This window comes from Coffea arabica, chromosome 8c, assembly GCF_036785885.1.
Source record: "Coffea arabica cultivar ET-39 chromosome 8c, Coffea Arabica ET-39 HiFi, whole genome shotgun sequence".
Taxonomy (NCBI): domain Eukaryota; kingdom Viridiplantae; phylum Streptophyta; class Magnoliopsida; order Gentianales; family Rubiaceae; genus Coffea; species Coffea arabica.
The window spans coordinates 41,329,579-41,344,943 of record NC_092325.1 but is presented as its reverse complement, the minus strand read 5'-3'; the positions used below and the strand labels follow the sequence as shown (position 1 = coordinate 41,344,943).

General features: G+C 36.9%; 2 protein-coding genes and 1 non-coding gene across 3 annotated transcripts; 2 read left to right on the top strand and 1 right to left on the bottom strand.

Moving 5' to 3' along the window:
- Positions 1-37: 37 nt before the first annotated feature.
- On the bottom strand, positions 38-3,414 carry LOC113706784 (uncharacterized protein At4g33100). The gene is made up of 4 exons (XM_027228788.2): positions 2,640-3,414; positions 2,370-2,454; positions 2,124-2,257; positions 38-398 (listed from the first exon to the last, which is right to left on the bottom strand). Exons 1-3 carry the CDS (start codon positions 2,726-2,728, stop codon positions 2,153-2,155), a joined length of 279 nt encoding a protein of 92 aa, XP_027084589.2. The 5' UTR covers positions 2,729-3,414; the 3' UTR covers positions 38-398; positions 2,124-2,152.
- LOC140013952 (U6 spliceosomal RNA) lies at positions 3,312-3,414 on the top strand. The gene has a single exon (XR_011820804.1). It is a non-coding gene; the product is annotated as a U6 spliceosomal RNA (small nuclear RNA).
- A 2,839-nt stretch (positions 3,415-6,253) lies between these two features.
- On the top strand, positions 6,254-14,225 carry LOC140013636 (aminopeptidase M1-like). Its single transcript, XM_072063098.1, has 19 exons — positions 6,254-6,684; positions 6,806-6,951; positions 8,384-8,486; positions 9,034-9,220; positions 9,313-9,406; positions 9,596-9,749; positions 9,852-9,956; positions 10,062-10,178; positions 10,257-10,370; positions 11,445-11,627; positions 11,780-12,062; positions 12,148-12,269; positions 12,362-12,459; positions 12,882-13,059; positions 13,147-13,261; positions 13,348-13,415; positions 13,535-13,609; positions 13,695-13,772; positions 13,882-14,225. Exons 1-19 carry the CDS (start codon positions 6,442-6,444, stop codon positions 14,065-14,067), a joined length of 2,649 nt encoding a protein of 882 aa, XP_071919199.1. The 5' UTR covers positions 6,254-6,441; the 3' UTR covers positions 14,068-14,225.
- The last annotated feature ends 1,140 nt before the right edge of the window (positions 14,226-15,365 follow it).

The window sequence follows — 15,365 nt, the reverse complement described above, 5'->3', positions numbered from 1 at the left end:
CCCCAAGGATTAACCAAAACGTTTGAAGAAACACAAGTTTAAACCCAATAACATAATTTTCCTGTTATTGTCCACAAAAAAGAGAGATCGCCTAGACAACAGGATGAATGCGATATGTAATTAGACTAAACAACAAGCATTAACATCATTACAACATGAAGGCCAGCTCGGTCTATGAATGCCTGCCTCAAAACTATGAAGTGAAAATTGGTCCAACTCTCAGACCAAGAACTTGGGTTTCTGCCTATATAAGTTTGCTGGAAACTTCCTTACCACGAGCTCCATCCTTGCTGATGAATTAAGAACCCTTACCACAAGTTCACGATGTTACAGACAACTGGAATACCATTTGAGTGCCATAAGACTCATTCCTAGTTAGCCGTTGTTAATAAAACAATCTGAAAAGAAGAAAATTGAGTCAAGTCAATACTGCAACAATTTGACGAATAAATTACTGTTTCACAATAAAACTAGAAGTAAAGCCAGAAAGCAAAAAGAAGATAGAAGAAGGGGGAGAGGGAGAGAGAGAGAGAGAGATTGAACACGTAATACTCTTCCAAGAAACGTTGAGAAAAATAAAAAACCAAAAACTGCTGAAATCAACTTCAGAAAACCTTCAACAAAGAGCTTAGTAATGTGGTAGTTGATAAATGAAAATTAAGCTCTATGAGAGTGGCCCTCAAGTCCAAAATGCATGACCTAAAGCATTTTCCTGGTGAGGGATGGAATTTTGAAAACCAAAAGGTAATTTTGTGCGTGAGTCATAAGCGACTGCCAGACTGGCCCTCATAAAACTGCAGCATCCAAAAAAAAAAAAAAAATTGGTTTCACATTGCAACTTTCAAGCTGAAGATTGTGCAATGTAACAAAAAATTTGGCATCTCAGTGTTCGTAATCTCTCAGAGGTTTGGAATGCCCCAAATATATCATCATTCATCACAAAGAAAAATTATCTAAAAAATCAGCTCAAGCTCAAAACCAAGACCAGACAGTATCATGCTAGCATAGATAGTAAAGGACAAGACTTGATAAGAGCATAGCTGTTAATGTTTTGCCTTACGTGCAAATGCAATACAAAGCAGTGAATTTCCTTTCATAGTTTCCTTTCTCGATTTGGGTGCCAATTATTCACACTAATTTATCCACCTACTAGCTTGACCATATTCTGGCAGATAATAAGAAAGGCAGCAGTATCCGTGTATATGCCCATGTGAGTAAGTTTGAAAGAAAGATATGCTACAAAGATCTTATCTCAAAAGTGTGAAAAAGCTTATATAACCTTCAATTTTTATGCTCGAATTGGGAGCGTAGCAACCTACTATACCCCACTGCAGAGCTAGTAAAAGGTAATACAAACAAGGCAGTACTACAGGGTGATGTATATCCCTAGGATGGCAAAAAGTCCAGCTAATTGATAGGAAAACAATAGGACTTCAACAAATTATTGATCATAAAAAACAGCAACTGAAATGTTTACAGGAAATCAAAATTAAAAAAATGCAAAAAGAAAAAAGAACCTCTGTAGGAAAGCCGGTGTCAGATAAGATATTGAATGACAAAACATCAAACACCTCAACATCCTATTTTGGGTTCCCATTGTATTTCAGCAAAATGTATTCTAACTGAAACTTTCCAAAATGAAGGTCTAAAAACTGAAGCTATACTTGAAGGAACAGGAAAGTAAGTTCAACAATTAAATCAGAAGAAGAAGGTTGATCCTTGTCAGATTCCCATTCCTATGTGTAAATGATGTTTTTTCAGTTTTTATTCCCCTAATCAACCTGGCAGAAAATTTTTCACTAGTTAACGATTTCAGTAATGCTTAAATAGTTAAAGCCACTCCAGATGGCTAGCACATCAGATTTTGACACTTGTGCGATAAACAGGTGTACATTGTGCCAGCAGCTTGACAATCCCAAATACAGTGAGTCATTTAATCGAAAAGTTTGTACTATAACATACAACTTTCTATCATCAAAGATGATCTCACTCAATTACATTAAATCCAACAACTTTCCCATATCAGTCATGCATGGTACTAGTCACATAAAGGATATAACTCTTCAACCATAAACGATTTTAAGGAAACTAAAAGAATGTATAACAGCAATTTCAGCAACAACCTCAATCACAATCTTGTAAAAACAAGAAGTCATTTGGGAGCACCATCGTGCCTTTTAGAATCGGCTTGATTTGTCAAATCTACAATGCCATCTGCTTCCAAGAATCGACTCAAATGCTTATCATCTAAATGTTGCTGGAAAATAACATGCAAAAAACTCTCAGAACAAAACAAAATCTACCAGATGACTAATCTCAATCATCTGCCATCCAGCCCAAAATTGAAAATAAATGAATAAGAAGCTTACAGATAAACACTCCCTGTATTTCTGCCACTCAGAAACACACTCCTCTTTGTCCCATTGACCCTTCAAAAACTTCTCAGAATACCATCTGCACTCTCATAAACAAAAACAAGAATCAACCTACGGGACAGAGTGTAACATACCCTCTTTGGACAAATCGACATACAATACACTAAAGAACCCTGTTTTCTTGATTAAGAAAGCAAATAGAAAAATGTGAATAATAACAGCATAATTTCAAGGGTAGAAGTGAAAAAGTAAGAATCTTTATACCTATTGAAGCAGTTGTGATAAGCAACTCTGAGATGGGCACAAGGTGAAGTTTCTAAAGATGTGTTCTTTTTCTCCCTCAGCATTGCCATATTAGTTCTTTTGAGGCTTTTCTACAAACACATGTCAAACAACAACAAATTCTGGCTTAATTAGCAGCACTTATTTTCTCCGCCTTCCTGCTGCAATTCTTTCCTGTCTTATACTTTCTAGCTGCCGGCTTCTTTCTCCCACTCTCAAGAAACTGCAGAGGAGACCTCAGCAGAAACCAGAAAGCCTAGAAGTCAGAACTTTGGACTGAAGCTTATAGGGTCCCGCAATCTTTTACTGCTTCTATTCTACTAATTCATCTCTGCTTTCACATATTACACTTTCCTGTTCTTTTTTTTTCCCGGTGAAATTACTTTCATATAGTGCTCGTAAATATAAAATGAGTAGAAGGAAGTTGACAGCCTCAGCAAACCAGGGGAATAACAATTAAAAGTACATGATTCAATTCAACAAGAAACACGGGCATGAAAAGAGTTAAAGTCCATTAGGCAGTAATCGATAATGACACAGGCCCATCAGATTAGACAACCCTGTGGTCAAATATTCCACCAATCTTGTGCCCCACATCGACAGAAGAGTGGCAAACAAACCGCTTTATTTATTTGCGCCTTTGTTACACTCAGCGTCCCTTCGGGGACATCCGATAAAATTGGAACGATACAGAGAAGATTAGCATGGCCCCTGCGCAAGGATGACACGCACAAATCGAGAAATGGTCCAAATTTTTTTTTTTTTTTTCCGGTCTTCCATTCCTTCCACGCCAATTGGACTGAGAACCCACTTCTAAGTGTTATTTCTCTCCCACATTAAGGTTCTCAATTTACTTAATTCATCTTTAATCTAGCTCTTTTTTTTTTAATATAAGTTGGCCGTACAGGACATTACATCTTGATTAACGAAGCAACAAAAGAAAATAATTGTGAGCATGAATCCTGACGTGAAAGTTAATCGCAAACCATATTACAAAATGTTAATAGACCACTTGTCCATCTTGTTGACAAGTCACTCCTTCCAAAAATGATATTAATGTCTTGGTTATACAGTGCATATAATTGCTGATCAGCTATAAGAATGAAATACCAATTGGAAAGAAAAACTTTTCTCGACATCAACCAAAACATGTTGCACGGTTATATCCTCTTAAACTCTTTTGTTTCATCTTTTTTCGTTGCATCATTGCAGGTTTTAGGCTTATATCTTACAGCTGGTGTGAAGTTTGAACTCAATTTTTCAATCACGAAATTGGATGCCTTGAGGCTCTTGACACCCAATAAGTATTTTGGTAATTACATTTAATTACAAAATTAACCATTGACGAGTTACAATTTTCACTGAAGACTCAAAAGATGACTAGCCAATTAGTTGTAAGAAATGGTACATAACCTATGTGATTCACCGTTAAGTCCCTCTCCTCTTAGTGAAAAATATGAGTAGTTGTAACATAGAATTCGTCTGGATCAGAGAGATGATTCACCGAATTCTCCTTAACCTCTTTTAAGTCTTTCTCCCCTTAGTGTAGAGTAGGAGCAGTTGTAATATAGAACCCGTCGGGATCGGAGGTGATTCACCGAATTCTCCTTAACCTCTTTAAATCCCTCTCACCTTAGTGTAAAGTATGAGTAGTTAAAATATAAAACCCGTCTGGATCGAAGGTGATTCACTAAATTCCCCTTCACCTCTTTAGGTCCCCTTCCTCAGTGTAGAGAGTAGGAGTAATTGTAGTATAGAATCTATAATATCGACCAAAAAAAAAAAAAAGGGTAATGGTACATAACCTATATGATAATGTTCCCCCACTAAGGGTTTTAATTCACTGCCTTGGTTGGTTAGCATTTTCCCTTGCTTTGAAAGCCATGACAACTTCGACATCTTTTATTGTCCCTCTTCTTGGTTTATTGGGTTAGCATCCACTTGATTTTACCTTGGCCTGCTTTCCTAGTCTTTCTGCTCCTTAGCCCTGATTTGTGGGGTGGTGCTTCCATTTAAATCTCTGACTGTCCCTTTACCCTTCAGCAGGAATCAGAATTTAGACAAAAAGCATCTATATATATATTTTTTAAGGAATACATATTAAAGTGCAGATACCAATTGTCAAGAATCATCGAGGAGAATAAAGATCAATATAAAAAAATCAAGCCGTGCTTCTGTTTTCAGTCTTGAACATATCTATCTAATCTACCACCAGTAAGTAGATGCTCATGCGATGATAGCATATATAAAGTTTAGCATCATGAATTAAAATGGCCTTCACTTTCCAATCGATCGATTCGTGTCCCATACCTTTTTCATTGAATTAGGCCATACAAGAAGCTTTATGGAATTTGAACTACTGACGCGTAACCAATGGCGAAGTCGCGTTTGAGCTGCTTACGTAATTGAAGTTTATTAAAGAAGAAAAGTTCAATTATATTAAGTGACTAAAAATCATGATATTTATACGATAGACACAGACATTGAAGTAATTAAAATTATGAAAAATGCGTATTAGACCAAAGAGGTGCACTGACGCAATTTTTACACATTTTTTTTTTAAAAGTTTTAGCTTGTGAAATTTGAACTCCTACCTGCTTACCTACCGTACGAATGGATGACGAACTTGCAAAATTGAATTGTTAGTTGACCCCTACTCATAATTATTGAAAATTATTGAAACTCAAGTCCCTATAAATGCAATTTATTAAAGAAAAAATTCAGCTTAAAAAAAAAGGGGAAGGTTTTTAATAATTGCAGTCACCTCCCCTGAGGTTTAAAAAATTATGAAAACCTCCCCTGCAGAGTATGTGTTTGTTTGGTAACAATTGATGATGTGAGCAAAAAAAAAAAAAAAAAAAATCCAATAAATATCTAATACTACTCCTCTATGATATGATATGTAAAACAAATTAAATGATGAAAAAGCCAACTATCACTATTGTTATTCATTAGGTGAAAATTTCAATTTAGTTTTTTGTTGTTGGAAAATTTTTGTAAAAAAACTACTGTAGCTATCTGATATATGTGAGGTAAAAAGGTGATAGGAAAATGTGTTCACGGAAAACGTAGTAATTTTTTCGAGGAAAATTGCAATCCAAACGAGGAAAAAGTTACATTCTTTTTTCGTACTTTGGATATTTTTCTTGATTAAGTAAAATTTGAAGATACTTATTTTAACAAATGCCTCTTTAATCGGTTGATCGACTTTTTTGTAAATTGATTAATAAATCTAGTCAGAAAAATTGGAAATGAAACATAATGTACTAGATTAGATGACATTAGAGTTTTAAGATAGATGAGTATTGCCAAAAAGGAATTTCTATTTTTCTCTTTCAAACTCATTTCCACTTGAAATTTGTAAATCTGTGAAGGTTATCCACGGCTCCTTCATATCGTTAAGGGCAGTGAGTACTCATATTTTTCAAAGTTTAGGGAAGGTGACCGTAATCGTCAGAAAAGTCAGAGGAGATTTCTGAAATTATCCTAAAAGAGTAACTCAAAATCGTGACGTGTTTGTATCTACAGATTATGAGACAGGCACAGACACACCAGTAAATACTGCTGTACAACAAATTATGAAGCGTCTGTCACCTTTGTTATTAGAGTACTGTAGAGGGAGTATTTTAAGAAGGAAAGGGCGGAGTGTCATTTTCAAAACATCCCCTTTCCCTAAACAGTGCGCAACTGCCCCTATATATATCCATCCATTATCCATCCTTCCATCCGTCTCCAGTGTAAATCGAATTCTACACAGCTTTCTGAGCTCACACTCTCATTTGCCATGGCAGAAAAGGAAACAACCAACAGCAAATACCAGCAATTCAAACGTCAACCTCGCTTACCCAAATTCGCCCTGCCCAAACGCTACGATCTCAAGCTCAAACCCGACCTCACCGCTTGCAAATTCTCCGGCGCCGTCGACATCTCCGTCGACGTCGTTTCCGATACTAAGTTCCTCGTTCTCAATGCCGCCGACCTCTCCGTCCGCGCCAACTCCGTTCATTTTACATCCTATTCCAACAAGGTACCTAGTATTTATGATTTTCTTAAAGTTGCTCTCCTTTGCATTGCTTTGTTTAAATTCCTCATGCGCTCTGTTTTTGGATGCAATCGATCATGATTGGCCGGTGTTTCTGTGAGTTAAGGCTTTCGACGCGGTGGCCGTGGAGCTCTGCGAAGAGGATGAGATATTGGTGCTGGAGTTCGCTGAGAGTTTGCCGATCGGAGTTGGGAATTTGAGTATCGCCTTTGATGGAACCCTAAATGACAGGATGAAAGGCTTTTACAGAAGGTATTTGGGAACTTACTTTTCTCTCTTCCGTATTCAGGTTAATAAATAAACCAATATAACACATTGATAGCTCAATTTTTTTTATCTGTGCGTGTAAGTAAACACGCTACGTATTATTAGGTTATGCATCCATGTGTGCGAGTTTAGTAGATTTCTGTTTATGCTTGCATATCTCAGGTCTCAGTAGTGCATTTTTTTCACCCTTTTTTTTTTTTGGAGGGGGGGAGGGGGAGGTTCCTCGTTAATCATGTGTTGGTCAATACGGTGAGATTGGGTGTATCTTTTTCAAATGCTTTGTTGTGTTGACCAATGCAATTGCTATCTGTTATTTCAAAATTTTTCCAGGCTCGTTTCTCACCTTTATGTGCCCATAGTTAAGTGATGGGGGTTGTATAAGACAGTTTTTTCAACTGACTTTTCAAAGTTTGTGTTTTCCATTGAGAGTTTCTACCCTTTGTAGAGTTGTGGTATATTCAGAGTAAAGTTTTGTTTCCCCTTGTGGAAATGTTCTAAACGGGTGTAAAAAATGATTCTCTTTCCTGTTACTGTGTTTCTTTTAGTACTCATCATTATATATTTGGCAACAAAAGAAAGCAAAATTCCATAAAAGTCCTTTTACCTGAATTTTCTGGGTTCTCTTGAAGATCAAATTACAGTCATATAAAGGAATGGATTGTGGAATTGGAATGTAATTGTAAAAATGCATGTGAGATCTTGTTTATGGCAGAAAATCTGAAGGATTTACATTCCTTTTTGCTTAAAAAACATATAAAATGAATGTATGTCCTAAGAATCCATAGTCTGTTTACATTCATTTAGAAAACTCATTAACAAAAAGCTTAACTTTTTTCACCTACGAAGAGGAAAGAAGCAGTGTAGGAACAAAATTCCAAATAAATTGCACCCATTCTATACAATTTCTTAGCACAGCAATTGTCAAGCGGGTTGTAAAGCTATTAAAACCAATGAATCCAACTAAAATGATGATTGGCATTGCCACTGCTTCTGCTGCTGTATTTGAAAAGTATTCACATGGCTGTGTGTACTTGTCCACCTAATATTCTTTACCTATACTATTTTTGTCTGTCTATATAATGTTTCGTAATTGAGTCTCCAAATCTTCAGCCTGTTAGGTATCTATTTAGATATTCATTTTCCTATAAATAAATTTCAAGAAGGTGATCAGAAGTCGAAGCTGCATATACTTAGTTTGTGCATTTGTGTTTCTGAAAGTGTTTATGTACTTTGCTTTCTCAGTTAACAAGTAAAAGCTTTGCATTTTCTTATCCACACATTTTCATTAACTTATCCACACATTTTCATTAACTTATCCACACATTTTATTAACAATAAATTATGGTCTGATACTTTGTACTTATGTATCTTTAAGTACTTTTCTGATTAAGTAATGGGTTTAATTTCCTTTGTTCAGTGTCTACGAGCATAATGGAGAGAAAAAGAACATGGCTGTGACGCAGTTTGAACCAGTGGATGCTAGGCGATGCTTTCCATGCTGGGATGAACCAGCTTGTAAGGTGCTTGCTCTCTCTCTGCGATTTCTGTATGTTTGCATATCTGTGTGCGCTGTGATGTCTGCAGTTATTGTATGTCTGTGGAGCTGGCTAATTTAATAGGGTCAATAAGGATGAAAGGTAAATAGGAGGTATCAATTGTGGGAAGTGGGAGTAGAAGAGAAATGGATGAAACATACAGAATCAATCTCAAGTATAGTCTTAATTGCTAAGATTCCACCAAATCTTTTGGCGGTCTACTGCTTGTTACAAGTTCCATCTTTAACTTTATGTCATCTCACCTGTTGACAGAGCACACTTTTTCATGTCATATCATGTATTAGCAATCATAATTTTAGCCATTACCAAGATTAAAATCATAGGTTGCGCAAGAGTACATCAGTTGTGTATCTTTTGCTTTTAGGTGTTGTATTTAAAAGTGTTTTTCTGTTTTTTGAATAAAGTATCAGGGTTTGTTGAAATTGACGCCTGAATGATATTTCCAGATTTAATTGAATATGGAATTCTGAAATGGCCTGATTTTCCTTATTATAATTCTCTTCATGTTCAGGCTACATTCAAGATAACGCTGGAAGTACCATCGGAACTCGTTGCACTCTCAAACATGCCAATTCTTGAAGAGAAGGTGAATGGAAATCTTAAGACAGTTTCCTATCAGGAGTCACCTATCATGTCTACGTACTTGGTGGCGGTTGTTGTTGGTTTATTTGACTATGTCGAAGATCAAACTCCTGATGGTATAGATTTAAATTTTTTCTCTTTTTTGGCTTTATTAATTATGTCATCAATGTTCTTTTGTTTCACGATAAGAAAATACTACATCTTGCAGGAGTTGTTGTACGAGTATACTGCAAGGTTGGCATGGTAGATCAGGGGAAATTTGCTTTAGATGTTGCAGTCAAAACGCTTGGTATATATAAAGAGTATGTTGCATCTCTCTCTCTCTCAGATGTATTTTGTTATAATTCAGCATTATGCAATTCATTTGTGCTTATCGGGAACTTATATATTCTTATTCACTTCTGTTTAATTTCCGCATGTCTTAAAATTATCTATTTAGGTTCTTGGACTACATTTTTCCAATGCATTTTGATTTTGCATCACACTTCCAGGTACTTTGCTCTGCCATATTCCCTTCCCAAATTAGACATGATTGCAATCCCTGATTTTGCTGCTGGGGCGATGGAGAATTATGGTCTAGTTACATATCGAGAAACGGCTTTGCTATATGATGATAAACACTCTGCAGCTGCAAACAAGCAGAGGGTATCGTGATTTGTGAATGTGCTGAAAATCGTGGTTTCATTGCTGGAGTTTTGCTTGTTTGTCAATTAATTGTCTGAATGAATAAATTATTGATTCCTTTAGGTTGCTACTGTTGTTGCCCATGAACTTGCACATCAGTGGTTTGGCAATCTTGTGACAATGGAGTGGTGGACGCATCTATGGCTAAATGAGGGCTTTGCAACATGGGTACATCTGTTTGGAAAATATTGGCTTTTGAAATATACAGTCATTCCTGTATGATGATTGACATATGCATTTTCTATTTTATTTTTATTATCCTTGTGGGTTCAGGTTAGCTATTTAGCAGCTGATGCTTTATTCCCAGAATGGCAAATTTGGACTCAATTTACTGACGAAAGCACCGAGGGACTTCGGTTGGACGGGCTTTCAGAATCGCATCCAATTGAGGTGAATGAGCCTGGCTTACTGTTTTTACGCTTGAAACGTTTGATGTTTCTCATGTCGTGAAATCTTCCTTCTTTGCAGGTAGACATAAATCATGCTGCTGAGATTGATGAGATTTTTGATTCAATAAGTTACAGAAAGGGTGCATCTGTAATTCGGATGTTACAGAGCTATCTTGGTGCTGAATGTTTTCAGGTTCATCTTTTTCCTTCCTTCCCTCTTTGGATCATCCATAATTCAATTGTTAGAAAGCTACATGGAAAATGCTTGTAATCAGAAGTGAGAAGTCTGGCGTGTGGTGAGTCATTGCGCGCACCAACTTTTCAAGTGATAACTTGAGATAAAAACAAAAAAAAAAGTCATATCCATGCTTCACATATAGAATAACACAACCACGTAGGTGGGCCATTCCATTGGTCCAATGGGAGGTTGCTGTTTAGCATGTCAATCTAGATAAATATAGCAATCAGCTATGTATTGAGCAAATATGTCAGGCAAAAGATTTGTTGGATGCCGCTATTTTAAATTCCCTGGGTCTTAAGATTTATGCCTTAATTCTTGATACAGAAGATACAACTAAACCATATAGGGGCTTCATCCTGGCTTCTTTCCTTGAACAGAATCTTTTCATTTAAAATATGACTTAGTTCATGGTTCTTTACCCCAGGAAACAGTATTCTTCATGACCTGATGATAAAGCCAGTCATCGAACACTCCACTGAAATCTCGAATCCTAAAAGAATGCCCCTATTGATGAAACTTTCTTCTGCAAGAGTGACTCCTTCACCATGCTGTGTGATTCATGGATCTTTTAAAAGTCACCGCATAGCATGGACATAAGTAATACAACAGGCAGTGACACTAAGTTGCATTATGGGCTGGTCATGAGGAAACTCTTGTACAAGTGAGAGCAGTCAATATCTTGATGCTCTTCTCCGACACTAAAACACAAGATAAAGCAATCTCTGACCTTCACTTGTAAATGAAGCCAAAAAAGAAAAAAAACACAAGAGACCGTGCTGGTCAATTCTTTTGATTCTTCAAGAAAATTTCTACTCAGAAGCAAAGCTATGACAGGATTCCATCTGTTTGACATTCGCTTTGTTAAATCTCCGTTATCCGATTAGGGAAGGGGCTCTGGCATCATTTGTTGTTCATAGCTGATTCTTTTCACATTGGTTCTTAATCTTGATTTACTTGTCCAACAACAACTATCCACTTAATTGTAAATTGACAATTTTTTCCCCTTCCTTTATTAACTTTATTCAGAGGGCACTGGCTTCATACATTAAAAAATATGCTTGCTCAAATGCAAAAACAGAAGATTTGTGGTCTGTCCTCGAGGAGTCATCTGGAGAGCCTGTGAACAAGCTAATGAATTCGTGGACTAAGCAGAAAGGATATCCAGTTGTCTCTGCCAAGTTGAAAGACCAGATTTTGGAATTGGAGCAGGTTTTCCCGACTGACCTAACTATATGACTGCTTTTGCTGCCAAATTGGAGCTTGATATACATTGCTTAACCATGATGTTTCATATAGTGCAGCATGTTAGGTGCTTTGAAATTTCTGGATGTTCAGTATTAATATGTTCCATTTAATGGCAGTCACACTTTTTACTTAGCGGTTCTCCTGGAGATGGTCAGTGGGTTGTTCCAGTAACTCTGTGCTGTGGATCCTATGATTCTCGTAAAAGCTTTTTACTGCAAGCAAAATCTGAAGCTCATGATATCAAAGAATTGTTAGGTGCCTCAGTGTCTAAATGCAGTTCTTGGGTGAAAATCAATTTGGACCAGGCGGGTTTCTACCGTGTAAAATATGATGACGATCTATCAGCAAGACTAAGACATGCAATCGAGAAAAAGTACTTGTCAACCATGGATCGATATGGTACTTTGATTTAAAATACTTTCCAGTTTGTCAAATTTCCATAAAATAAAAAGGGTTACTCAACAGCAATAACTCATTTAAACAGGAATTTTGGATGACTCATATGCCCTGTCGATGGCATGTCAGCAGTCCTTAGCCTCTCTGCTTGCCTTGATGGGTGCTTACAAGGAGGAGATTGATTACACTGTTTTGTCTAACTTGATTAGTGTACGTCCTATACCTTCACTAAGTGGTTTTTTGCTTCATGCGTGCTTCTACCTCTGATTACCTTTTCCCTTGTCTGTTTCAAATTCCTGCAGATAAGTGCTAAGGTTGTAAGAGTTGCTGCCGATGCTGTTCCTCACCTACTGGATAACATTAAACTTTTTTTCATCAATCTTTTCCAGTATTCTGCAGGGTATGCTCCTTAACAGATGTAGTGCTGTTACTTCCATATCTGCCAGCATTTTCGACAGTGTTTACAACCATATTGCTGTGTTCTGTAGTACATGACTTTCAACATGTGTGGACATGCTTATTAGCGAATGCTACAAGAAAATATGTTAGACAATAGTACTGTTTTTGGTGATCCAGTGCCATTTGGCCAAGAGATTTATAGTTATTTGCATCCATAACGAGACAAGTATGATATTTTCTATCGTTGGTTTACGCAAATACGGTAGCTGCAATAAATGAATACATCCTTGAGACCATAAGGTGACTTCCGTAAGTTTTCATCTGGAGCATACCAAGATCATAAATTGGCCTACTTAAGATGCAATCTGAATGATGACATTGTAAGTTTTATTTTTATATTTATTTTTTATTCTTTTGCTGCAGGAGACTAGGTTGGGATCCCAAGCCTGGGGAGAGCCATCTAGATGCCATGTTGCGGGGTGAACTGTTGACTGCACTGGCTCTATTTGGACATGAAGAGACTCAAAAAGAAGCAAGTAGGCGCTTCAGCATATTCCTGGATGATAGAGATACACCTGTTCTTCCACCAGATTTGCGAAGGGTAACAAAATTATGCATTTATCTGGATATTAAGTTTATGCTATATTTTGAGTCCTGGAAGTCATAGGCCAAAATTGTTTCGTTACAGGCTGTGTATGTGGCCGTAATGCAGAAAGTTAATAAATCAAACAGGTCATGCTACGATTCTCTTTTGAGAGTTTACAGAGAGTCTGACCTCAGCCAGGAGAAAACACGAATACTAGGTGACTTTTTTTCACCGACTTATGCTGATGATAATATATGGTGGTTAATTATTTTTCTGAAACTACATTGATTCTTGTTCTTTTAGGCTCACTGGGATCATGTCAGGATCCTGAAGTCATTCTTGAAATTCTCAACTTCTTATTGTCTTCTGAGGTATTATGGATTTGTTTAGCTATTGTGTTAAGAGTGGCAGTTTCATATTATTGTCGTTAAAGTTCCTTGGTATCTAAATTGTCTTAGAATTCTTTTTCTAAGCTGTGTACTGGATGCAGGTGCGAAGTCAAGATGTTGTTCACGGGCTTGGTGTTAGTAGAGAGGGACGTGAAATTGCTTGGAAATGGCTGAAAGTAAGTGGTATCCAACTATAACAGACTGATAATTTGGTGTAAATTATCATGTTAATGGTTCTATATTCTTTCCACGCAACTGTAGGATAATTGGGACCAGATAGTTAAAACTTACGGTGCTGGATTTTTGGTTACTCGTTTCATCAGTGCAGTTGTGTCGCCGGTGAGTCTTCCATGTTTAGAAGATGTACTTTGATTTCCTTGCATTATCTCATGGTAACGCAGTTGAATTAGTTTTTCCTGTTAATGCCTTTCTATTCTGCTCTCTCTAGTTTTCCTCCTGCGAGAAGGCAGCAGAAGTAGAGGAGTTTTTCGCAAGCCGCATGAAGCCGTTTATTGCCAGGACCTTGAAGCAGAGCATAGAGAGAGTTCATATCAATGCAAAGTGGGTCCATAGCATTCAAAATGAGAAAAATCTTGAAGATGTAGTGACGGAGCTGGCATATAGGAAATCATAGTGTGGTTTTCCCCCTGGCCTGGAAAGCGTCTCAACATTGTTCTTTTACCGGTTTTTTTTTTTTTTTTCGTGAATAATTTATCGTAAAGTTCATTTTTCAAGTGTACTACCAGAAATATGAGTGTGACAATATAAATAAATGGCCGATCTTCCTTTCTAGCTGTTGCTTCTACCGCTAGAATTCCAATTGGATAGCTCCTAGAGCAGTAATATGAAACCAATTGCTATATTTACTTGTTTCTCTTATGGTAATTTCACGGGTGGCGGAAAACAGAAGCATACGTGCAACCAGCAATGCTAGACTGGGCGTATCCGATTACATGGCATGGTGTCGTGACTGATGTGGAGGAGTGGAAATGAGTTAGTATATCATATCTAGTCCTTAAAATATCCTCTAATCTACCATCTATTGTGTCCACTTACAAAAGTGATTTTAAATTAGGACACTCTTGAACAATAGACAAAAACATGGAAATTCCTAATATTAAAGAAGTGGGTTATTCATTAGTTTGTTTTTGTAACTTAAGCTTCTTTTTTTTTTTTCCTTTTTTTATGTCGACAATGGTAACCAACTAATCTAACTCTTATTCTTACTCTACAGGAGGAGGGGAAAGTTTAAGGAGGCTTGTATGGAGGTTGGGGTGTAAATTACTAGATCAGACAAGTATACTGCTGCATTCACTGAATTTTTAAGAATAGAAAGCACTATACTTCTTATGTGATGCACTAGACAGGGTTTGAACGGAAAAGCTTGAAGGGGCTCTCCCGGACCTTGGTCTAATGGCTTTTGTTGCTTAAATCATGCGTGGCTTAGCGTAAGATTTTCCCTATTAGTTTCCTTGTATAACCAAGCAAGTGGTGAAAGTCATCTGTCAATGATCATGTATGATGAGTTGGTTTAACATATTGCTATTTTTGGATGCGGGTTAACAAGTTTATGTAACGGACGTATTTTGTGTAAATAGAAAACTATGTAATGGTTTGGATGTTAGGAGTTGGCAGCCATCCTAGGATCTTTGTTTGGGATACCAAGATTTTATTAATTAGTACCCAACGAAGTGTTACAATTAGCACAAGTTTCTCACAAATTAATTAATAATTGAAGCCTCAACTCAAAACTTTGAGCCGCCAGTTTTAATTGGCCTTCCTTACATTTTGTAGAGAGAATAACTTGCATTTACCTATAACTAGAGAATCGGTATTCAAGCCGCATTCCTTTACTCTTTTTTTTTTGGCTTTTGGTGGTAAATTCAAGTGTCATACACATTACCGTCATAGTGACTCCCAAGCAACATACCT